Consider the following 25,653-nt stretch of genomic DNA (forward strand, 5'->3'; position numbering starts at 1 on the left):
GTCCACATTTTTACCACACCATGGTAGCAACAAACCCCCGTTCCTCCTATTTAACAAAAAAAAAAAAAAAAAAAAAAAAAAAAAGCAAAAAAGCACCTGGAGAGACTTACATAAGCACCACAAACCACAAAAACCCTGCCTGAAACTGTTGTGCAATGTTTTTTTTTCTTTTTTCTCTCTCTCTCTCTCTTCTTTTCTTTTTTTTTTTCTTTTTTTCTTTTTTGGAGCCAAATGATTATAAAACAACATGGCTTCTTTCTCCAGGAGTCCTCTAAGGTTGTCCTCCTTATAGGTTTTCATTTGTGTAAAAGAGGTCCCTCACCTTCTTTCAGTTTGCTGGCTTGCAAATTGAATGGAAATATGATTGATTTGCTGGAAGTCTGTTGTTACATAGTAATTTCGTTAAGTGGCTCTGGCGGCATTTTTCTGTCCATCTTCAGGCTGGCCTCAGAGCCCCGGAGTGTTCCGCGTTGTGGTTTGGTTTTAAAAGGCAAAGATTAACCTGCAACGTTGAAAAGAGCATGCACGTCTGAAAAATCATGTCTTTGCCTCCTCCAAAACACGATGGTTTAAAGAATAATTGCTGTCACGCTCTGGTTAAACACACCTTTTTGAGTTGTTATTTGAATTAAAAAAAAAAAGAAGAAAAAGACACTAATTCACTTCACTTGCCAGACCTGAAATGAGCCACACGTAGTGCCAATGACAAGGTGACACCTCCTTGAATGTTTTTTTTTTTCCTTTTTTCTTTTTACCCCCGGTTTGCTTGCTTTTGTGCACGAAAATGTCCGCCCACTGAGTCAATATTGAGGGAATTGCCTGCATGAGCATTTGTACATTTGACCCGAAAAGTGTTTACCTTTTCGGACTGACTGAAGCATTGTCAAGCAAAACAGAAACAGTTATCCTGTATGCCTGGAAGATCATTTTATTCCATTTAAAGTTTTGGCTGAGTCTTTCTAGGGCATTCACATCTTTCCTTGTTTCTGAGTCACCTCAGTTATAAGTTTGACAGTATGCGTTTGGTTGTTGTACTCTTGGAAGGTGAATCTTTGTCCCAGTTTGAGGCGTTTTGCAGACTGAAGCAGGTTTTTTTTTGTCATGCATTTGACCATATTCCACTCTATCTATTTTGCCCTCTACCCTAACAATCTTCCTGTTCTCCTCTCAGAAATAGCATTGCCATGACATGAAATAGAGATGATGCTCTGTTCGATTAAAATACTGTCATGGGTTGAACCCGGTTGTAAATTTCTATTTGGTGCTATTGCTTGACCTTGCGCTTTTGAATCCACTGCCCACCAGAGCACAAAAAAAACCCCAAAAACAAAAAACAAAAAAAAAGACAGGTTTGTTCTAAAAATTTCAAGACGTTTTGAACTCACACAGATGAACTCCCTCAGCATTGCTGCCGCAAAATCACACGGCCCTTTATTTACCCATCCGAATCTAAACGTTAAAAAGAAATGTAATATTCAACATCTGAGGCTCATCTTTATTGTATGATGCTACACAGGGCTGGTTTTGTCGAGTCTGGTTTTGCCCGATGTGGCAGGACCCACACAGACTAGGCAAAGGCTGCATGGAAATCCCACCTTAAAACGTCTGAGTAATATCCACGCTGGTCTTATCCCAAATGTGGGTATTTCTTCTCTCTCTCTCTCTTTCTCTCTCTTCTCTTTTTTTTTCTCTGTCTCTTCCTCTCTCTCTCTGTTTTTTTCTCTCTCTCTTTTCTCTCTCTCCCTCTTTCTCTGCCTGGCTTGATCAGGTCCATGAGTTGGTCTCTCCTGGGCAGGAAAATTACTTGCAGAAGTAATCCCTTAATCACCCTGCAGCCCTGGGATTACCATGGAGGGCAGCCCCCTGTCAGGCTCCCCGTCCTTGGTGCTGATCCACACTCTGCTGGCCACTTAACCCCTTCCCAAGTCCGGGCTATTGCAGCACAGGCCTGTGTAACCTCCAGTCGGTCGTGTAAGCAGCTTCCATTCACTTGACGCTAATGTAAACCCGTGAATATACCCTGACATCCCAGAATGCTCTGCTCAGACAGCGGGCATCACAACTAAGAGAGCTCGTGTTTAACAGAAAAGTAATGAAGTTTGTAGATAGCATCTAGACAGTTAACCTTTTACATGAAAAAAGTGAAAAAAATTAAACAGTTAAGTCAAATCTGGGCTTCAGTCATTTTTACACAGGGATAGTGAAGCCTGTGGTTTACTCCTGAGACAAATTATGGACATACGTGTGTATATATATATATATATATATATATATATATACACACACACACACACACACACACATATATATATATATATATATATATATATATATATATATATGAGAGTGTGTGTGTGTGTGTGTACATTTATATATATAAGCACTGCTTGTGGGTGGAATAGCTATATATCCCTCATTTACTATGTATGTAGATATATTATTATTACAACCTCAAATGATCTGTGTTATTTGCATAAAGGACAATTAAATAGATTGGTGTTTACCCTTGCATTGTTAAATGTCGGTCACATAAAGAGGAATGCCAAAGCAGTAAGCTCGTTTAATCTCCGATAAGCCTAACACTTGACGGTACCAATCTGTTCTTATGAAATTAGTTTCTCTCTCACGCCCTCACTCACTCTATCTCTCGCTCCCACTCTCTCTCACACACAACACACACTCATTCTGTGCGTCTCTCGTAAATGGGTTATAATATACGTCGTGGCCCATCTGAGCGGCATTTCTGTCCGAGCAAATTCTGTCAGGTCAGTCATATCGCCGTCAGCTAAAACAGCAAATACCAGAAAATTCACAATTAAGTAAAACGGAAATAATTTTAATTGCTTATATTTTTAATCTGTTCCAATACTGAGACTGAACATGTCCGTTACTTCATGACCTCTGCTGAGGGTGAGAAATGCAGTTGGACTGAACAAAGTGAGTATCCTCAGAGTATCACAGGGTTCAGCCATTCAACGTCTGGAAATGACCTTTTGAAGGGCATTTGAAAAGTAGACTGGCTTGAAGGAGGCACCGGACCTTCTTCAGTACGTGAAACATCTCCGCGGATCACTGCTCTCTACCTGCACTCCCCAGGCCGTGGAACTGGGGCTGGGACGAGGCAGGAGAGGAAGATTGCCCTACATTTCCGAGGGGCTGATGCTTTCTGGGTTTTGGATTGTACCAACTTTGACTGAGCAAAGCCTGTTCTCAAAGCCACCCAAACGAGCCTTTCTTAAAAGCTCTGGGTGGTGTTTTAGCCTCTTGTTTACACCCCACCCTCCTATGAGCTGCGTTGAATAAAACAGTAGATTTGTTGTTGGTTTTTCTTCTATGAAGATTTTACAGGAGGAATGAATAGAGCAAGGGCTGCGTGTGGGTATACACGACACTCGCAAGACTAATTTATCATCTACATAAATCAGTTGATCTTTTTTCACATATGCCTCGCAAAGTCTATTTGTTTGGTTATTATAGCGATATCTACCTCAGACAAGTATGTGGAGCAGGTTGGTCCTCTATCTGGGAAGGCTACACCTAGCTCCCTCTACATTGTCTCCATCTCACTACAGTTATTAAGATACGGGTCAGTTCAACACTTTATATTTGCCCTACTTTTAATCTCCTGTGCTATACCGCAACATCCCTTCAGAAGAACGCCCAGTCTACAGCTTTTAGTCAGATATAACAGGTAGCAGATGGTCCTAAAGGGGGGGGGTTTAGCCTCTATTTTTCAGTCATTATCATTGTGAAATGTGAGAGAGCTGTAATTTGGAGGTGAATTTATTCCGAGAACAACGTTGGACAAATGCAGGTTTTCTTTTTAAGAAACGCAGAGCGAAACTTCGAGTGGTGTGCTGAAGCATTTCTTCCTTATAAGGGACAGTGACTCAGCGGATGACAGTCAAGTTGAGATGCAGAACTTGTGTCACTTGTCCTCTTAACAAAAGCTACTCAGCCATGTTTTCAACGTACGGCCACGCCCGGTCTGGCAGCGGCTGTGCATTTTCTCGATTCTCTGTTTGTGGGGCTTAATCTCTCTCCGAAGTGGCGGCTGTGTGGTTTCTGACTTCTCTAATCGTAATGGTCTGGTTCACAGGCATAAGCAATGCGGTGAAACGGAAACCGTAATGATATAAAGCAGTGATCTGTTTCAAGTGTTTAACCCACCTGTGACAGGAATGTCTCCATCACAGGAATTGTTTTGGCAACCTCAAGATTCAAAGGCTCCTTGAGCTCTCTCTCTGTGACGCCTCAGGCCATTAACTGTAGTTTCATTGCATTTTATATTTATGAGCACAGGGTCAACTGCTGAAGGACAGCATGTTCATGCTAGTTTGCACTGAGCTGATTCTAGTGACACTCGTGATAGGTTGGGATAATTTAAGTTTGGAATGTCAAGGAACGTTAGTTCGTAATCTATAAACGACTTGTTCAGAAACAGATAAAGCACTGATTTAAGCAATCAGCAGTCTGAAGTGTGAGAGAGGACGTTTCGGGTTTTCTTCCACTTCTGGGTTTTGTGAAAAGAATTTGCATGCTGTTAACCACTCCAGCCCAGAAAGTTTTTGTCCGCTTGCGGTGTAGTGTGTCGCCGTCGGCCGTGATGGAGAAAGTCTGCATAATTGACGCTGCCTCTGTCTACATATTTAATATGCCGGCTGTGCTATTGACTTTCCTCACTTACTCTCCCCTGTGAGGAAAAGCCACTCTCCCTTCACCCCCTGCATGGAACTATCCGGCAACATACCTATCACCCCCTTCTTATTATCGCGGCCCCCTGCTTTGTTCCTGCTTGGTTCACTGAAACAGGGCGGATCTATTTCAGTCTAGACAAACGCAGTTTAGCGATATGTACGCGTCGGTCTCCTCAGGTTGTGGACCTTAAACCCTATGGCAGATCAAATTCAGATGCCCACAAAGGCATCCTTCATCTGATCCTAATCATGTTGATTTATATACAAGTCCGTTCAAAAGAGGGGGGAGAAAAACCAACGAAAGAATATGTTGCCATGACTTCAAAATTCCTCAGCATGTCAAATTACATGACTTACTTTCTGTAGGGTTCTGCTGGATGAAGGGACTCCTACAGAAGAGTGACCTTTGTCAGTGTGGTCCAGCCAGTTGTGGATCATGGCCATATAATTACAGTTCTTAGACATTACATTTTTTTTTACCAAGGTGTGTTTCATGTGTTCTTTAGCTCCCCTATTTCGCACCTATGTAGGCCTAGTGTTTTTTCTTTCTTTTTTCTTTTTTTTTTTTTAATTTACATAATTATTGTATCTTCTCATTGTTATTGGATCAGTGTTATCTCTGAATTTAATTATTTTTCTTCAGAACTGCAACAGCGAATCGATTTTCTGCTCAAGAATCAGCACTGGTGACTTACAGTCATCAAAACAAGCCCTTACGTCACAGACCAGATTCTACCCTAAACATTGCATATGTCTTCATGAGTTGAGTGTGATTTTGCAAGTGGTGGGTTCACAGCAGAACCGAGAACCTTTTCTCCCCCCCCCCCCCCCCCCCTCCTCCTCCTCCTCCTCTCACGTTCTCCGCGGAGTCGCCGGGTGCCAGTGCCTCGACGAGGGGAACGCGTGCCGTATCAACACGCCTCTGCAGTGGCCTTCAGTTGTCAGCGTTTGGAGAAGGAGCACTGCGTGAGAGCTGAGTCATAATAAGCAGTGTGCTGAGGAGCGGAGCCGCCCCAAAGCTCCATGATTAGCCAGAGTGGTTCAGTCAAGTGCTCGTTCCTCCACAGAAGCCGTGAGTCACCAGTGAATAATCGAGAAATAAGTTCCCTCAGCTTTTGCACTGACTCATTTTTAGACTGTTTTATTTATTTTATTTTGGGGTGGGTTGGGGGGGAAGTGGGTGTTGGGGGGTGCCGCCTTCACTTTTGCCCTTTGAGCCAGTCCTCAAGTCACTACACATTGTCACTATACAAGTTACCTCAACTTGCAGTTCTTCTTGACCTCAGTCATCCAAAGGCCTACTCAGGTAATGCACTGATTGGATTAGGCCCAGAGCCCAGGGTCACAAGAGGAATCTCACCTTGTACGTTCACCCTGATTGTGCAGGTTTGTCTTGTCTTTTTTTTTCTCAAGACAGTCTGGCTATACACACAACAGATCTGCCAGCTGGTGTGTTGCATAACAGCGTTTCCAAGCTTTGTTGAAATGCTCAGAACTCACTCAAATGCCTATCAAGATAGTCTTTTGTGTTAAGGGCAAGAAGGAGTTTATCAGATCGATTTTCAGTGAAATGTATGTCAACTTGAATCTCAAAAGTTGCAATTACTATTATTATTATTATTATTATTATTATTATTTTAAATTGAGCTGAATATGAGAGGTGTTTGGGGGGGGTGGAAACGAATTGTATAGTAAAAAAAAAACGCACCGTGCTGTGAAAGGAAAAATACCAGGGCATCCCTGTTAAGCATGCGTCCGTGTGGGTTTCTGTTCTGTGTGACGTGTATGCAAAATACGTCACGCTCAACTCAGAATCTCTTAATGCCGTCAGTGCTGAGCGTGGATATTCCGGCCAATCAGCACAGCGCAGCGGCTCTCCCTTCCGCCAAAGAAAGAAAGAAAGAAAGAAAGAAAGAGAGAAAGAAAGAAAGAAAGAAAACGCAGCGTGACACGATACGAATGAAGTATGGTACGGGGGAGCTGACGAGAGAGGGAGAGATGAAGAGAGAGAGAGATGAAGAGAGAGAGAGATGAAGAGAGAGAAAGAGAGATTTTCTGTGGCTGCGTGCGCGGAGACAGGGTTCTCTGCACACAGCGCTCTCACGGCTCTCCCCACTCTGCCTGGAGCTGACGTCAGAGCACCCTCACGCTCTCTCCATAGTTACAGTTCCACCAAAGCGGAACATTCTTCTACTGACATCTTAGAGAGAGAGAAAACAGCGCTTTTCCCTGCAAACGTGTGATAAAAGACTGTTTAATAAATCAGTGTCAGGGGGTGAGGGGGGGGGTTGATTCTGATAAATGGGAGACCATAGTAATTTACATCTGTAATGCAGTATGTGTTATTTACGTTGCGTGTCACCATATAGCCTCCATGCTTCATGTCTCTATGTATGTCTCGGGTACATACTTGGACGTGTGCCATTAATTCCTTTAACTCATAGATAATTTGACTCATCCTCCTGTCAATATTGTCATGAAGCCAAGCCAACAAATGGTAACCCATTAAGCTGAAAAAAAATTAGTCAGTACTTAAACGTGGAGTAATAGGCACTTTCTATTCCAAGAGGCTATACTCTTTGTCCTTGACAGTTTGAGTCAATTATAGCTTCAACGTTAAAATGAACAACAATTAAACATGCCCACCTAATGGCAGTCTCCGTGGTGTAATTAGTTAAAGGCAACGAAAAAAAGATGTTAACACTGTAGAGGAGACAGTTGGATGCTGATAAGATTGGGCAGACGACATTAGTCAGAACTGTGTATGTCAGTATGGAGAGAGTCTAGTATCTCAGATATACAAACTCTAAGGAAAAAATGTCGAAAGAAATAAAGTTTATGCAGGTTATTCCATTTCCCATACTGGCTTGCTGTGATAATAATAGGACTGAGGATTAGTCTGTGTATGTATGTATGTATGTTGCTCTGTGCGTGACTGATATGCGCGTTTGGGATTTAGATGTGGATGAGTTGGCGTGCTTGGGGGGAAATTCGTGTTTCTGCATGTTTGTTTCGATGCATCCATAAAAGCTGGTACGAGCAGATGTTCTTGTATGTATGTAACGTGAAGCTTTGCATGCTGATTGGCTGATTGTTGTAGTAATGTGTCTCTTCGCACTAGCATGCCTGATTACAACATCAAAAACTGTATGATTGTCGAGCTCAGTTTGTAGGTTGAAATTATTGTACATCAGCTTATGTATATGGATAGATAGATAGATGGATAGATGGAGAGACAGACAGATAGATAGATAGATAGATAGATAGATAGATAGATAGATAGATAGATAGATAGATAGATAGATAGATAGATAGATAGATAGATAGATAGATAGACTGTGTGTGTGTGTGTGTGAGTTTATTATTTCATTACATTATTATTTCGTCCACTGCGTGATATATAGACAAGCGTAGATCAGACAGATGTCCGATCGTTTGTGCTTCACTGTAATCAAGGAAAATAAAAGGCCTATTGCGTAGCCTGTGAATCCCACTGCTAATCTCTCCCACTGTCATGAAGCATCACAAGTAGGCGTCCTCATCATTTAATCGAGGCAGGGCGTTTGCTCGGGACACTTCCTTGCGTAACTCCGGATCAGCAGAGGAGTGTGGTGCATAATCTCTGTGTCACTGTTTGAGACAGTGATTAATTCTTGGCCAGCAAAGTCTGACATTGTCAGTCGAGTTTTCTGAGAGCTCCACCATCCACCTGTTATCAATGTCATACAGTGGTGGGAAACAGGGCATATCATAATCTCTGGATTAGAATGATAATCCAGGGGATTAGAAGACAGAGGAAGATATGGTCTGTTATTGTGACATGGTTTGTTCAGTTTGCACCTGTGCACGTCCAAAAAAAAAAAAAAAAAATAATAATTTCCCTGGCCTAAAAAATTAATCTTCCCAAAGTATCACATGGTAATGGTCTTGCATATATGCTAGCTTGTTCCACCACTGATGTGAAAGTCGCACATTAACAATTGAAGTCACATGCTGGTAATAAATGTCTGAACTCTAACGTCTCCTCTGAAAAACTAATAGTGTCGATAGAGTGGAGTGCTGGCCCTCAGTTCTACGGAAATGATCTGTTGCTTTGGATCCAAAGGGATATATCCATCCATTCTTCTCTCAAGGACACGTTCCTTGGGAAAATGACAGTTCTCCAGATGAAACTGGCAGAACTAGGATCGAGTACTCCTAGAACATCACATTGAATCAGATCTCTTTGATTAATCTTATCTGTGGTTACAACCTTCCCTTTGTTCACAAAGCTGTCTTATGCCGCTATTGATGTCTTCGTTGATTGTGTTCATTTGAGTGTAATTGAGTGACACAGATGGCTGATATTAAATACCAAGTGTCTGGGTTGCCATGGAGATTACCTTGGTATCAGCTCTATGAATAAAGCCAAGTTCTTTAGCATAATAATAAACAGTGAAACTTGTATGAGTTGTGTCATCCAGAATCAATGTAAGGTGAGTGTCCTTTAAGAGCAAACATTGTATATAAACATTTAGCTTTGCCCCTTACATCTCAAATACCCCTGAATACTAACAGGCAAATATTTCATCTGATGGGAATCAAGTGACAACTGCTGAAACATTTTTAATAGCACTATATGTTTTGACGTAGAAAAAAACAGGTTTCTCTATATGCCAAGTGTTATACTCAGATTTCTGCCCAGAGAGCCAAAAAAAAAAAAAAGGACAAAATTATTTAGAAGTGGTTCATCTACTGTAATCACAATCCTTATGGAAGTCCACTGAGAACATTCTGGAAAGCCCTTAAGTTATAGGAAGACAAAACCTGGCATGCTGTCAAGTCAGCTAAAAAGTAACAGTTGAATAGTATGTCCCAAATAACATATAGTACATATAGTGAGTGAAGAGCAACAAAAAGAAAAAAAGTAGTGTGGGTATGGAGGCAGGACTCTGCTTCAAAGTCAGGACAGCCCAAATTACTGTCCTCTTTGGCTCAAGTAGGTCATCTCTACTCAAATAGACATGCTTTTGGTGCACAGAAAATCTCACAGCTGACAACTCTCACCTTATTTACCCATTTATTAAACATCCACCAAGTATGTCACTGCCTGCGTTTACCCCTCTCCACACACTTTTCTTAACCTTCTGATTTAAGACGTGAGAAGTATGCGTGTGTTTGCGTCGACTCTCCGACCGAACGATGCGATATCGCGATATCTGAAGAGTAAGCCGGACTGCGACGCCACAATTTCTCATTCAAGAGTGGCTGTGGAAATGATGAACTTGGCACTAAACGTCGGTCATTGCCCTTACGTTGAGATGACCCAAGCCTGGCAGACACTGTCACCATTGTTGTGACTTGGTGAGCAAGGCGTGCGACATTGGAGAAGTCTCCACAGCTGAACAAACAGCGTTGTGGAGAAGCATTGTGACCCAGGTATAGTGTTAGTGATTGTAGTTGTGAGACTAGAAGCCAGAGGAGGATGTGTTTGCACCAGCTGTGCTCTCCACAGGCCTCCCCAGCACTACTGCTTTCCATAGTAGGAAAGGGATTTGTTTGGCAAATGTATTGTGGGCCAAGGCAAATAGGCTGAAGAAAGATATATGGCTCTAAGTAAGCTTTACGCTGTGCACTGCTCCACACGACACCGGGGTGAGGTGTTTCGGCAGTATATTTAAATAGTGCTCTTAAAACACATCATTAAACACATGGGTTTGTTGATGCTAAATAACATTCTAAATTATACCGGTGCAGTGGGATTATGTTAATACCATTGTAATTGTTTTTTTTGGGGGTTTTTTTCCCTGAAAGATCTTAAAATCACGTTCACAATACTCTCTCCACAAAGGAGAACTCCCGTGTGTAACACTTGCTTCATTACTTAAAACACTTGGCCAGAGACTCACTGTAAGCATTGGACAGTCTATGGGGCCTTAATATGATTAAGTAGCTCCAAAAGCGTTCAGCTTAGGTTGTCATTGAGTTATGGTCCAAGTATTCCACTTTGAAATGTCGTATTTAACCCCCCCCCCCCCCCCCCCCAAAAAGAAGGAACCAGCATCGTCCATTTGATTTCAGTTTTTTTTCCTCAAAATATTATTAGTGAAATGTCCTCTCACACAGCAGTTGAATTATCTGCTTTCATCTTCTAAAACCCATTATCTAACCACTGTCCTTTCCTACTGTACTTCAGGCTGATTTTAACTGTACACTTTACCCATAATCCCTCTGTCTCTCGCTGCCTGTCTGTCTATCAGCCAACCACTGAACTAATGCCACTGAAAGTCTGACACCTCCGTGAACAAATTGTCCTTACCAGCTTCTGAGAGACAGAGCCTTCATCTGGGAGGTTCTGATCACTGGCACAGGTAATGCCCCGAAGGTTAGACAGTTACGTGAAAGGCGCTTTCTCAACTCCACAGGAGGGCCAAAGAGGAAGGTCTGTGCTTGTGTAGGAGTTTAGAGGCCCAGTGGAAGGAGTCCAGAATAGGTGCTTTGTTGCGGGCGTTTCATAGAGAGCTTGTTACACTGAGATGCCGGGAGACTTCACCGCCCCCGATCTCTGGTCATGTAGACGAGAACACCAATGCCCTAGATTTTTTCAAAACCCAGGTCTGAGGAGTGTTCTGTCACATTTGATACAGTGACAGACTCTCCCATGCTCAAGCTTAACTGCACGCTGAGGAGACGCCCCTTTGTATATTCTGAGTTTCCGGAGAAGTGTACTCTTGTCCCCCTCTGTGTTGTTTCGGAGAAGGTAATTGTCCTCAGCAGGTCACGTACAGGTACTCTCTCTATGGGCTAAGACTTCTGTGACACAGGATCCTACAGTTCTCTCCTTTCTTTCCTCATGGCTAAAAGACTATGGACAACGTTCTATCAGATTTCTGACATCCTTCAGATCCCTAGAGCCATATATGCATGTAAGAGATGTTTAGATTCTGAACTGTTTATTCAAAGACGAATCATATCATGAGTGTTTGGGATGTGGAGTGCTAGGAGGCCTGTGAAAAGAAACAGAGAGTAATTTTTTTTTTTAACTGAGCGCGCGTCAGTGTATAATTGTGTTGGCCCCGATTCCAAACGTACAAAGCCTCACATTGCAAGAAAAGCTGACATAGGAAGCTGTTTATATGTTTGGTTCCCTACCGTTCAATTACAGCGATGATAGTACCAGGTAAAGGTGATTGTTTTATTATTCTGAGAGACGTGATGAACTGGCTGGGGCATTGTCCTACTTTCACTGCAGTTTCTGCTGGCCTCTGTTTCCGCTCGACAGGATAATGATACATCTGTGATGTCACAGAAAACCTCGCAAGAGTGATGCTTAAAAATGCTGTCTTCCAAGTAAACTTCTTCCGTGTTAGTTCAGTCAGGCAATGCAAGGCTGTTGCTTTTAAAAGCTCTGCGATGTCGATTAGCTGGATTGAGGGGAAAAAAAAAATTAGAAAAAAAATCCAAGAATGAAAAAAGTGCAGTTTAGCAGAAGGCGTAGGAGTGGTGACGCTAGCTTCTATCTGTCTCCACTGAGAATATGATTTTGAGGTGACATGTAGACCTGAGGAGGAGGAAACGGGGGCTTGCTCTTCTGCTGCTGAGAGGGGAGCAGACCCTGGAAAGGCGGTATATTTAGCTGAGCTATTGTTGTGTGTGTGAGTGTGGGTGGAAGAAGCAGGTTGATGGACAGAGAGGGGATTTGGAGTCAGGCTAATCCTGCATCGTTCTATTAATAAGCCCTGACTCATCCAGAGAGATTACCTGCATTCGTAATGGGTCTGTGTGAAGATTTTGTGTCCAAACACACACACACACATACACAAACTCACCGACTCACACACGCCGGCACACACCCTCGTGCACAGACACACTCACACATTCCATTTTCACACACTTAATTATGACGCGTAATCAAACCGCAGGAGCATGTGCGGCTAAATGAAAACACCCTGACACATAAATACACAAACAGATCCACAAATTTGCTCACCCTGAATAGGGCATTTGTGCACCCGTTTATCGTAACAGTGGCAATGCACATATTTCTTTTTTTCTTTTCTTTTTTTTTTTTTTTTTTTTTCATCTTGCAAATTTTTTTTTCTTCAGGCCTTTGCTACACCGGAGCTCTTTGGTGTTTACAGCATGATCAATGGAGAGCTTTATATCCCCGTGAGAAGTCGCGAGGGAAGGAGCCGTGTGTGAGTTTTTAATGAAGTGTGCTCAGAATGTGATAACCTTTCCGAGTACAGTGCACAATGTTTTGTACATCTTATGCAGTCAAGGACAAGTTGAAAGTTAGTGTAGGAGCAAGAGTCTCATGAGAACAGGCGGTGACGCACCGTTGCGGGGGTGAGTCAGTACCCGGATGTCGAGTTATTGTGTCAGTGTTGTCAGTGTTACTGATGCTGTGCTCTCTTGCGTGCTTCATGACTGTCAGACGCAGACGCATGCACACACACACACACACACACACACACACACATTCACACTCAAAGAAAAGAGCATATTTCTTACAGTCTTTTCAAATGTATTCTCACAGATGCATTTTCACTTAGCAGGGTTCGGACAACACGTTAGAGACGTTAGGGTTTCGGTGCATTTCTAGCATATTAAAATTGTCACGGTAATGCCATGGAATAGACGTGTGAATGTGACGACACTGACGCTCTCTGCTTCGAAGCAGTGAGGCTGCAGCCCCAGTAGCGGTGCAGTGGAGTCTTATCAGGTCAGACAGTTGGACTTTAGATTTCAGCTCTGCCAAATCCAGACTGTGCCCCAGTCCACACGCTAGTATGACGTCAAACCGAGGCTCCCCGATCCACACCTCCTCCTCTCCTCCTCTCCTCCTCTCCCGCTCAGCAGCTGCACTCAGCCACCGTGGGACCCCCCCCACCCCCCACCCTCCCTGTCCTTTTGTGAAACTCAGTGAATATCACTGTGCAGCAACACGATCTGTATGTCAGCTCAGCTGTGACGCACACTGACAGTGCATGGGAAAGCTTCAGGGTCTTAGTGCGATTGATAAGACCATGCTTTGAAGTCTAAAGATAAAATAATACATTACTGCTACTGCTACTGCTGCTGCTGCTGCCGCCGCTGTTCCGTGTCTCTTTTTAAAGCCAAAAAGAATTTTCCATAGGGCATCTGAAATGCATATCAGAGGGATTATGACAACATTGTCGAATATTCCTCAAAAAAAAAAAAAAGCCCATTTCTTCTCTAATCCTCATTCCTTTGCATGTCTTGGACTCCCCCCCCCCCCCCCTCCCCACGGCACTGCACAAGTGGCGGGCATCTGCCATTGGCTCAGCCAGGGTGTGCTAAAATCCTTCAGCCAATAAGGTCTCCCCACCTCGGCACCCCCCTCCTCAGGTAGTGACGAGTGCGCGCGCGAGAGAGCGTAGGATTTCTATCAATGGAAACACGGAGGAGGCTCCCAGAATGCAATGGCAATTGGTGTGTCATCTCTCTTTCTCTCTCTCTGTCTCAGTCTCCCTCTCTCTCTCCCTCTCTCTCTCTCTCTCTGTCTCTCCCTCTCTCATTTCTCCTCCCTCATCCTTCTCTCTCTCATGCACACATACAGCCCTGGGCCGTCAACCCCCCCCCCCCCCCCCATTCTCAGCTCCTTGCTGTCGTCTTCAATCTTTCTCACATCTCTTCATGTCTCAAGCACTATGGCTGAATCAGACAAGCACTGCTGTCACCATCAAGTGTCTGACATCAAGGAGTAACTTTGAAATTAAATAAGGCTTCAATAAAAGGATCATTTGAGTCCTCCTCTCAAAGATGTGCTTTCTGATTTGCATTTTCGGTTAATAATCACATTTGGTTTTCCTTTATTTCATCTCCTCTTGCTTATGATGTCAGATTTAATTCTGGAATATTATTCATGACATGAAGCAAGTACCCACACCTTATGCTCAGTGTTTGTTAGAGAGCTATCCCAGTTAGCCACATATAGAGCAGGCTGTTATTGAGCTGCCCTTGAGATGAGAATGTTCCACTTCCCCCCCCCCTCCTCCTGTCCATGAAGCTGCTATTCCAGCTTCTTGGACTTGTGTGGGTAGGAGGCGGAGATCTGCTCTGATTTCTAATATCACGCCGCCGTGTTTGGCCCTGGGCGCGTTTGGTGGCTAGTTCCTCTCTTGCAGCTCCCGTCTCTTTACAACATACTCTCCAAAGAGTGTTTGACAATGCAACACAAAATGAGGGCCTGGCCCTGTTTGTTGTGCAAGCACAATGCACAGTGTTGTCAGTCGTCATGGATACACGGTGAGCATCAGCTGTCAGAACAATACAGCCACACGTTTCCATGGGAACAGGATCAGGGCCCAAGCATGGTAATTCCTCACCTGGCCAGATAAAAGCAATGTGGCATGGACTAAAGACACACATGTTTAAGATGTGGATTCAGCAGGGCATTGAAATTGACACTGCAAAGGATGTAAGGAAGAACAGAGCCACCTAGATATATTTTGGACATAAAACAGCAAAAAAAAAAAAAAAGAAAGAAAGAAAGAAAGAAAGAAACAAAGAAAGGGGAAGTTGAACATAATGAAGCTGATTCTCTTTGAGGGAGCATTTGCTGTTTGGTTTTTAACTGTTTCAGTGATTCTGGTTTTGAATGCATTATTCTCAGCACAGAGATTTCCCCCCTCAGTTGGTTGACAGCTGATTTTATCGATCTAACAGAATTTTGGCAATTCTCTGAAGAACTCCTTACAGATGGATCATCTGTTGCAACAAAACACATACTGACTTGAAGACACTAGAAGGGATTTTTCACTTGCAAGGGAAACTACTGAGTTTTTTTTTTTTCCTTTTTTCAAGCGATTTGAAATTACTTTACTGAGGAGTGCTGTACATCCTGTTCTACGGGCTAGTTCTGTGGGGAGTCTCATGTTAATAAGGGGAAAAAAAAGACATTTTGTCAGCATAGAGAAAAGTGACTTCCTGTATTAAAGGTATTGATATGTCCCTTTAAGTGAATGCTGTGAGCCTGCATGTTGATGCCTGCATGAGTTTGTCCTACGAGGGCATTTAGTGAAAAAATGTCTGATCTTACATAATCCGTGAACAGTATAATTTCACTGATCCTCCCACGGTTAATATTCCGTACAGCTCAGAAACATTTGATCAAAAAGGTAAAAATTACGGTTGACAGTCAAAATCTTGGAAATTATAACATAAGTATGTGAAGTAGACCTGGGCCAAGTAGTTATTTGAAGTATTTGAATAACGGGGCCCCGTCCTAATTCTCATCAGTCCTCCCCTAATTAACAGGATAAATGGCAGTTTCTGATGAAGTCTCTGTAAGGCATTCGTGAGATGTATGTTTGATATTGCTTGAACACAGTCTGTCCTCCTAGAACTTGAATAACTAGGACACAATGTAAAGGAGCTGTGGTAGGGGCATTGGGACAGGGCCCGTCCATTCAAATGCCTTCAAATACTTATTTGACTAAGGTCTGGGTGGGGGTGGGGGGGGGTTAACAAATTAACTTTGCACTCATGGTTTCACGCGAAGATGACTTGCTGTTTCTGTCGTGTTATCACATGGACATGAGATCTTATATAATGACAGTATAACATCCATGATGAGTCTGACTGCAGAGGGTCAACACTTGATTTCATAACAACTCACTGTAGTTATTTTCAGTAATGTGGCGAGTGGTTTGGAGAAGCTAGAATGAAGTGGCAGAGAGACAGAGAGAGAGAGAGAGAGGTTGTGGCTGATGGGAGTTAGCAGGAGAGCTTCTGTCGGATTTTAAAATTGGAGGATTGTTTAAAAAAAAGGAAAACAGAAAAAAGGAAAATTCTGACTGAAATTAACAAGGAAAATACAAAGACATCCCATGAAACGAAAAAGGATAGCTACTGTACTTGAAATGAATGTATTCTCAAGTTTGTATGCCACATTCAAGCCAATATTTATAAAAGATTCACATCTGCAAATAGCTGAAAAGAACAATGTAATCAAAGAACTGTGTAATCCAGGTCAAAGTCATGAGCTACAGCACAATATTTAAATGTCTAATCAGCCAAGGTCGTAAAAGGGTTGTTGTTTTTTTGTTGTTGTTTTTTTTTTTTTTTTTGCTGACTTCACCTGCTATCTTTAGCATAATATTCTAAACACCCACTCACTGTCACTCATCACAACGACGACTCTCTCTTCTACAATAACAGAGTGAGAGAGTGAGGAGAGCCCTTGTACATAAATGGTTTCAGTGTGCGTTCAGCAAATGTGTAAACCCCTTTCTCTCTCTCGCTCTCTCTCTCTCTCTGTCTCTCTCTCTCTCTGTCTCTCTCTCTCTCTCTCTCTCTCTCTCTTTCTCTGCTCACAGTAACTGTCCATTCTCCCTGGCGGCAGCCCTGGCCCGTGGCACTGCCGATAGTATCCTCCAGAGCGACCTGTCGGCGTACCACGTCAATAAGGGTGTGGAGGACGGGAGTGACACTCTGCCACGTGAGTTGCCAATGGCAGAATTTATTCTTCCCAAACCACTGTACGTCATATCAAAAACTGGACTCTTTACACCATACGCAGCGTACGGGGAAGCTGTCATATTATCTCTAGCTTCGGGTAATAATGTTCCTTATTCTGATAAAGGGGAACAATGTCAGTTCTGTGAAATCCAGTGATGTTTGGCGAGTGGTGCCAGGTGCAGAAATATAAGTGAAGTTGTGATGTTCCTCCCACGGTGAAACCTAACGCTAATATGTTCATTCAGTGACTGGTAGCTCAAAACAACATTGTGCTGGATCAACACAAAGAAATTGGAGGGAGGTTATGTGAACTAACAGTTCAAGATGATTGTGTTTCACAAAGAGACATACCCTTGGAAAGAATCTGTATTGAATTGCTGTAGTGAAATAGAGATCAGATTTTTTTTTTCTTTTTTCCAAAAATGTAGGGCATTCAGTACAGTTTATAGTCTCCTGTTTGACTGAATTTAGGTCACTTACTAACTTGACTGTGGCCTGAATTGCTTTCTTAACTTTTTATATTCGAAAGGAAATGGCAAAGGAATTGTTAGTGGGAACAGTTGTAAATCCATTCTTCCAGACTTTTTTTTTTTTTAATCAATAGAGAATGTTATGTCTGTTCTTGGGGTTTTTTACCTGCACGCCTCTGAAAATAACAGGAGATGGGTATTTTGTTTGAAGGCCCTGTTTTTTCAGCCTGTTCTCATCTGTCTGGATAAATTTGTCTCTCTTTGTTCTCAACACAAAGACTGTTCCCCTGCAGATAACCCCAAAACATACCAGTGAAGGTATTTTGGGATCTGTCTCTCTTTTATCTGAAAGAGAGAGAGAGAGAGAGAGAGAGAGAGAGAGAAAGAGAAAGAGAGAGAGAGAAAAGTAATCAGTTTCTTGTCGCTTACATAGAACTAAAGTGACAGGTCAGACAAGAGCAGTTATGTGACATCCGTTTCTCTCACACATTAACATGATCTCTGCTAAGCGTTTGATTGACATGTCTGATATGACATAAAGGCTCTGTGACATAGGAGGAGGACGGCGTCCGTTAAACGGCCGTGCGCGCGTCCTGCCTGCGTACAGTGTGCGCTGGGACCAGTAGCACTGGGCAGGGCTGGCACCAAGCAGCTGGAGAATGGAGGGCGACAGACAGAGAGACGTCTGGCTCAGGGCAAAGGCAGCGCAGTGTTCACTAACGGAGAGTCCTGAGATGGGAAGATTAAATTTAGACTCAGTGCATGCCCTGGGGAGGTGGGGGGAGGTGGGAGAAGAGGAGTGTGGTGACAGTCTTAAAGGAGGGACATGCCTCCTCCATTCGCGATCCGCTCGTATCACAAACAACACGCCGCACATTAAAGATACTTCAGGGTGTCTTTTTAATCCATACAGAATGCCTCATTGCCTGGATAATTGTTTCAATGGCTCTCATTTGTTTTATTTCAGATTTGAAAAAAAAAATCATAATAGAAAAACAATTTATGATTTATATAGACAGTCCATAGATCTTCTCCGTTAAAATATAGATCTTAAATATGTTCTCTGATGTGACTTGATTTTTAATTTTTCGTTCTGGTAACGGTCCTCTGAGATACATACTGGGAAAGGCTGGCTCCCCTGAGTCTGTGGAAGCCTCTAGAACAGAGAATGAATACAGAGAGAAATTCATCAGGTGATTAGTCACATGAGACCTTCCAGTGATGAAGTCCTTAATTGGTCCAATCAGAGCACCTTAAAGATGAAACCTAGAAACAGTAGGCATTCTAAATTGACACATGACCGGTACGAATCGGCACAAATTATTCAGATACCACTGTGCTGCTGGGGAAAATTACACATATTCAAAATAAAATGGATTAAAGGTTACTTTTGGGTGTATTAACTGGCTAATCAGGAGTAAACTAATCTTATGAAATACCATATAACCAAGGAGTTTGTAGGAGATAATTGAGGGCTGTGAGATGAAAGCCACAGGTAAGCACCTCCACGAGTCATTGGGAAGAGGGGCAGGTTGAGGTGTTATGGAGGAGAAAATGTCAGCTTTTCCCTCTGGGAACTGGAGCTGAGAACAATCCTTTCATCATTAACTATCCACACTCTCGAGTCCTCTAGCCCCAGCTTCTGACAGATGGCCTCTTTTACCCAGTGTCCTTAATTCAACCGCTACACCCACACAAACACACACACACACATTCACTTCTCCATGTTTGCCACAATGCATCCCTCAATCTCAAAGGGCTATGGATTAATCTTTATCTAGATGCCACAATTTCACTAAGTGGGTTTTTTTTTTTTTTGTCTGTTGTATTATTGTGTGTGTGTCTGTTGTGTGTCTGTTGTTTGTGAGAGTGTATATGTGTGTGAGTGTTTACATATGAGTGTTTTGACCCATGCTATGCCTTGTCCTTTTGCAGAGATAGACTCTGTGAAATTCGCCAGATTTATATTCAACAAGCTCTGTGAGACGTGTTGTTTGTGGCTGAAGGACTTCCCCTATCGCCGCCGCCCCCAGCCCTATTACGAGACCTCCATCCACGCCATTAAGAACATGCGGCGTAAAATGGAAGACAAACACATTGTCATCCCAGACTTCAACACGCTTTTCAACCTGCAGGTACAGAACAGCAAGTTTCCGTGCATTCAAAAACAGCGACCTGTGGATTGATGACTTTTTTATTTTGTACTCTGGGAATAACGTAACAGGCCTATTGATAGCATAAAAATGATGTTTGTCCTGAAACATAAAAGCAGCGATCCATACATATATAATGTCGTCAAAACTATTGAGCGTTTAAAACAATACGTCGTTAAAACAATATTCCTGTTGAAAAACCAAGAGTGTTCAGCTATGAGCTATAGTTTATAATTGATACCTCTTTGAGGGAAACTCGAGGGCATGTTCCATCTTTAAAGAGAGGGAATGTAATCAATAACCTTTCTTTTCTCTTTCACTAATTTCACCGCTTCACACAGAGTTTCTATGACATCATGACAGGTGGTTGCTAATGACTGAATTGCCTTTACGGGAACTCAATAATTATAGTTTCACCGTGAGTGGGATCGTTCAATAAGGAAGACAAAGAGTCATCGTATTCAACCTGTAGTTTTAATACAGTGAATCCTGGGAAAAGGGGGAGGAGCTAGGCTGTTTCTTGCCCCCCTCCCCCCAGTCATTAAGCATAAATACTCAAACAATTACCACTTATGAAAAAAAAAATCTCATATGCATCTCCTGAGCGCTTTTGCTGTGTTAATGGAAGCTTAGTGATCTTTCGGTAATGAAATATCTTTTTTTTTTTTTTTGATGAAACATTCGTTCCTTTATGTTAGCCCTGAAAGGAGGGGAGTAAGCCAGTTAATTGGTCTCAAGCTGCTGATAATTAAAACAGATTGATAAAAGGGAACACAATCCAATTTGATTTGCGTGTTTCCCAGACTGGAAGCGGTTCATTTGCAAGCTTATATTGTCTGAAATGTAGTGAACCCTCAGTGAAGTCTACATTAAAACTGGCTTCAGGGGTCACGTACAAACTAACACGCTTCTGTTCTTTAAAGAATTACACTCGCATCAGAGGATTAACTTAGAATGGCTCACTGAAGTGTTTTTTGTTTTTTTTTTTACTTTATGAAAGTGAGTAGCAGATGAACACACACACACAGACACACACACAAAAAGTGGTAGTGGTACTCTACTGCCAGGGTTGGCAGTCCTCCTAGAGTTTCACACACCAGCAAGACTGACACATTAGAGCAGCAGGTCTGAGTTTTGACATTCGGAAGCCCTCGCGTGACATTTGTGAGCTGAATAGAGGTTTTTGCCAGACTGTAGAGTAATACACCTGCATATCTCCCAGCTGTGTATGGAGAGGATTGCTAAAGCCAACTCTGCTATTATAACAAAGCTAAAAAAACAAAACCTGAATGATCCACACAGGTGTCACTTTTTAGTTATTCACTTCTTTCTAAGACTTTAGTTCTTATCTAAAGTAGGACTGAAGGGAAAATGAATGTGAGGACCAGACAGGGATCAGCCTGACAAAAGATTTGTGTGCTGCGAATGCAGGATCAGGAGGAACAGGCCTTTTTCGCCGTGTTTGACGGCCACGGAGGAGTGGACGCCGCCACCTATGCCGCCAATCACCTGCACGTGAACCTGGTTCGACAGGAGATGTTCAGTCAGGACCCCGGGGAAGCGCTGTGTCGCGCCTTTAAGCTGACGGATGAGCGTTTTGTGCAAAAAGCGTCGCGTGAAGTGAGTTGGCAACACAACGCGCTCATTGTTCTAACTGCCTTTCAGTAGTATTTGACATACACTACAGCCTATATGCATTGAACATGCACAGATGCACAGTTTTTTTTTTTTTCATTTTGTTATGAATAAATGATGTATGATGAATAAAACATGTGTGTTTGGTGGGATTGTGCGTGCTTCGGTGTGTGTGTGTCTGTCTGCACCTACGTGCCTACGTGTGTGTGTGTGTGTGTGTGCGTGCCTGTATGCGTGTGTGTGTGTGGTATAGAACCTGAGGTGTGGAACAACAGGAGTGGTGACTTTTCTGAGGGGAAGGACCTTGCATGTGGCTTGGCTCGGGGACTCTCAGGTCATGCTGGTCAAGAGAGGACAACCAGTTGAACTGATGAAGCCGCACAAACCTGACAGAGAGGTGAGAGCCACCAAAACACAGCGACACGCACGCTATGACACGCTCAGGCAACGTGGTGTTCTGTGTGTCATATAGAGCTGTGACTCAGTAATACTGCATGATTTTTCATCACAACGTTTTGTGTAAGATAAATATGTGTTTATGAAGTCTCACCGTAGTAAACATTTAATATTTTAGAGTCATCTTTGAGCAGACTGATTTTTGAATGCAACTGTCATGTGCATCTCTGTCTCTCTTTCTCCCTTTCTTCCTTTCTCTCTCTCTCTCTCTCTCTCTCTGTAGGATGAGAAACAGAGGATTGAAGCTCTCGGAGGCTGTGTAATCTGGTTTGGCACATGGAGAGTTAATGGAAGTCTATCTGTGTCAAGAGCCATCGGTATGGAACTGATGATAACTGCTCATATAAACCTCAACACAACACAAAGGCTACAAATAAAAAAAACCCCAGTGTACCATGTATTACAGAACACAAAAAGGAGAAACAAATTGTTTTATTGAAACAAAGAGTTATTAATGAGTACAGGCAACAAAGTAAAAGACATCAGACAAATGGACATTCAACTAAACTAATTCCCTGTGATCTGAGTCATTACAATCAATTAAGTCTGACCTAGAAAAATGAGCATTATTTTTCTCTAAGGACTTCCTTCTCTAAGGAGGACTGTTTATGACACCAGTATAAAGGACAGTATCTGGTTAGGTTGTTTAGGGTTAGCCAGGTGTTAATGTCTTTAAACAATGACCAGTCACTGACGCAGCAGGGAGCTGCTAATCAGCCCTTAGTACGTTAGGCCCAAGGCATTTGGCAAGAGTCACACCATGTTCCCTGACAGGGCACACGCCAAGGATGAAGGTTATGTGGATAGGGAGTGGATTGCGGTGGAGTGCGTGATTCTGTCAACATTTGTGTGTTGCCTGTTGGCAGTTTTAAACTGATTTGTGAGCATGGTATCTTTTATAACCCGCTTTAAGCCTGAAGTCAAGCATGCTAAATCTCCCTCATTATAAGCAATGATGATGTTTTGTTCTAAATGGGTAACAAAGTGTGGGTTTCCCAGAATCACAAATGTAAGCGAGATGCTCTCTAGCTGTCTGCTGCCTCGTTATCGCTAGATACTGAAACTGCTCGCAAAAAAGATTCCCTAAATTTAAACCTTAAAGCCTTTTCTCTTTAAAAGTAAACATAGGTCCCTGGTTTCTAAGCCCCCCCCCCCCCCCCAGGCCCATTTCAGCCTTGAGTTGTTCTTTGATACTTACTCACAGATGTTTGTCACATTTCTAGTAGTAATTGCAGTGGGCCACCAGCAAATTGCACACAACTGGATAAATCAGTTGTACGAATAATTGCACCCAATTGTATGCTGTTAGGTTTTAAAATGGATGATTAAAAAGGGGTAGGGGGGTGGTCCCTGAGGCTAGTGGAGCTGGGGACTTTGAGATGAATTCCTGAGATTTTACACTAGTGTTATTGGAGGCTTTAACAATTAAAAAAAGAGAGAGATGGAGACACTCCTGTGTGGAAGTTTGGGGGGGGGGGGGGGGGGGGGTAGCCTAAAAAAAAAGTTGGTTCATTTTGATTACATTAAAAAATCTAAGTGGATGGACAGATTGTGTTTGATTGTGTTTTACACTCGACTCTAATCCTAATCCTTTGTCCTCCTCGTTTCTCAGGTGATTCTGAACACAAGCCCTACATCTGCGGCGATGCAGATCACAGCATTTTCCTTCTCGACGGCTCTGAGGATTATCTGATCCTGGCCTGTGACGGCTTCTACGACACGGTGAGCCCAGAAGAGGCTGTGCGCGTGGTCAGCGACCATCTCCAGGAGAACAGCGGTGACACCAGCATGGTGGCCCACAAACTGGTGGCCTCAGCCCGCGACGCTGGCTCCAGCGACAACATCACCGTCATCGTGGTCTTCCTGCGGGACCCCAGAGCCCCGCCACCAGCGGAGGAACCGGAGGAAGGGGAGGAAGCCGCGGAAGAGGAGGTCGCGGAAGAGGAAGAAGAGGAGGAAGAAGAGGAAGTGGAGAGCCTGCAGAGCGAGCTGGTGTGTCAGGACGGAGGGACGGACAACGGCGGGAAAAGCCGGGGCGGTTGGCCCCTCCAGCAGTGCTCGGCTCCCGCGGACCTGGGCTACGAAGACCGCATGGATTCGTTTACGGACAGAACCAGCCTGAGCGTCGCGGGGCCCGATCTGGGCTTAGAGGGTGGCTATTTCAGGATCCCTGCTGTATCTGGTCTCCCATCAGTCAGAACCATCGCTCCAGACCTCACGCCTTCCAGAGGGCCTGGAGCAGCTTGGCTTCCCTGCCAAGACGAAGGGCTCTCCGTGTACAGACACAAGCCCAGGCCCAAACCCGGCATCCCTTCCTTTCAGCAGCCCAGCTCTGATGGACAATGGCTGGAAGCGGCTGCTCTCTTCTCCCAGGAAGGAAGGAGGAAGAGGAGGATAGAGTTTGGGCCCGCCCAGAGAGAGTCGCTGCGCCTCGTCCGGAGGGCCAGGGGATCCCGGATCCGGCTGAACCCCTATCCTAGCTTGCCCTACCCCCTTCGCTCCCCTGAAAGGAGGCCTGGGATAGCCTTTCCTCACCTAAACCATATCCAAGGGGTCTGATATAGTCTACCCTACATGCCCTTTGCCCCCTACATAGCTGAAGTCTATACATTCATTTTCATTCATCACACAGTGGAAACACAATCACTCCATCCCTACTGTCCTTCTCTCTAAATGTTTTTCACGTGAGTCAGCCCAGTGCAGAGACACACATTAGAATCCACAGACCACTCTCACCGTGGTTGTATGTTGGCTTTTACCTCATATCTGTTGATATATACAAAGATCATAAATTACCCCTCTGTCAATTGGCTCATTCAGTTTTTAAGCGCAAATAATATGACACTGTCATATTATTTCTGCTTAAACATCTCATCATATGTTTGAGAGGTTCAGTAATTGAAGCTTCTTGAGTAAGCTGATAAACAGAAGACTGAGATGAATTTAAGGCCATACCACAGATATTAAGCTGTCTTCATTTCTGTTCCCAGGTCTTAAAGGTCAGGCCATTTAAAAAAATAGTCTTAAATTCGCCCGATGTCTGCACTCTGTGAAAGAACAGGGTCAAGTGGAAGAGTCTACCTACTGTAGCTTTTGTTTACACATCTGTTTTGGTAGACCTGGATCTTTAGTGCTCGAGTTTCTTAACAACAAACGTTTAGAAGAGGTTTGGTGCAATCTAGGAGACTGCTGGATTCGATATGTATTGAATGTGATATTGCATAGTCTTTAGAAACATATTTATGCACCTGTAAAAGTCAAACAATTTTTTTTTTTATTATTTATTCTCATTGTTAGTTTTTCCAAATTTATCTGCTATAAAAATGACCTTTTTAACACAAAATGTCACCTGAAATGTACATCCATTTCTGTGACTCCTTCATCCAGAGGGAACAAGGCTATGTTTGTTTGTGGGCAACCTTTTGTCACTTGTGCTTACAGAGGAAGACTCACAACTGTAACCCGACCAAAGTTTTATATCTGAGCATTTTTTCGGTGGTGACAGTGGAGTCAGTCATGCAGTCGGAAGATGTTTAGCTTTGAGCCCCACGATCAGAATTCTTGTGAGAGGCTATCAAATATAGCAGTATTTGCATAGTTTTACAACTGAATGCTTTCAGAACCAAAGAGAGGCAAAGACGTTTGTTTAACAAAAAAAAAAAAAAAAAAAGGAACAGCAACCCCTCTCTAATGTTATAATGAACTTAACACTTCTCTGAATAGATCATTTGATACAGTAAAGCTACATCCCAGTTTCCAACCCAGCAATGATTCAGA

General features: G+C 43.2%; 1 protein-coding gene across 1 annotated transcript in view; it reads left to right on the forward strand.

Moving 5' to 3' along the window:
* Nucleotides 1-25,044, forward strand: part of ppm1e (protein phosphatase, Mg2+/Mn2+ dependent, 1E) — a 31,555-nt gene extending 6,511 nt beyond the window's left edge. The window contains exons 2-7 of the mRNA XM_030792663.1: nt 17,021-17,142; nt 19,568-19,767; nt 21,217-21,405; nt 21,674-21,817; nt 22,100-22,193; nt 23,489-25,044. Of these exons, the coding sequence (XP_030648523.1) occupies nt 17,021-17,142; nt 19,568-19,767; nt 21,217-21,405; nt 21,674-21,817; nt 22,100-22,193; nt 23,489-24,435 (1,696 nt within the window). The 3' untranslated portion in view covers nt 24,436-25,044. The remainder of the gene's footprint in view (nt 1-17,020; nt 17,143-19,567; nt 19,768-21,216; nt 21,406-21,673; nt 21,818-22,099; nt 22,194-23,488) is intronic.
* The last annotated feature ends 609 nt before the right edge of the window (nt 25,045-25,653 follow it).

The sequence above is a fragment of the Chanos chanos genome, chromosome 15 (assembly GCF_902362185.1).
Source record: "Chanos chanos chromosome 15, fChaCha1.1, whole genome shotgun sequence".
NCBI classification, from domain to species: Eukaryota; Metazoa; Chordata; class Actinopteri; order Gonorynchiformes; family Chanidae; genus Chanos; species Chanos chanos.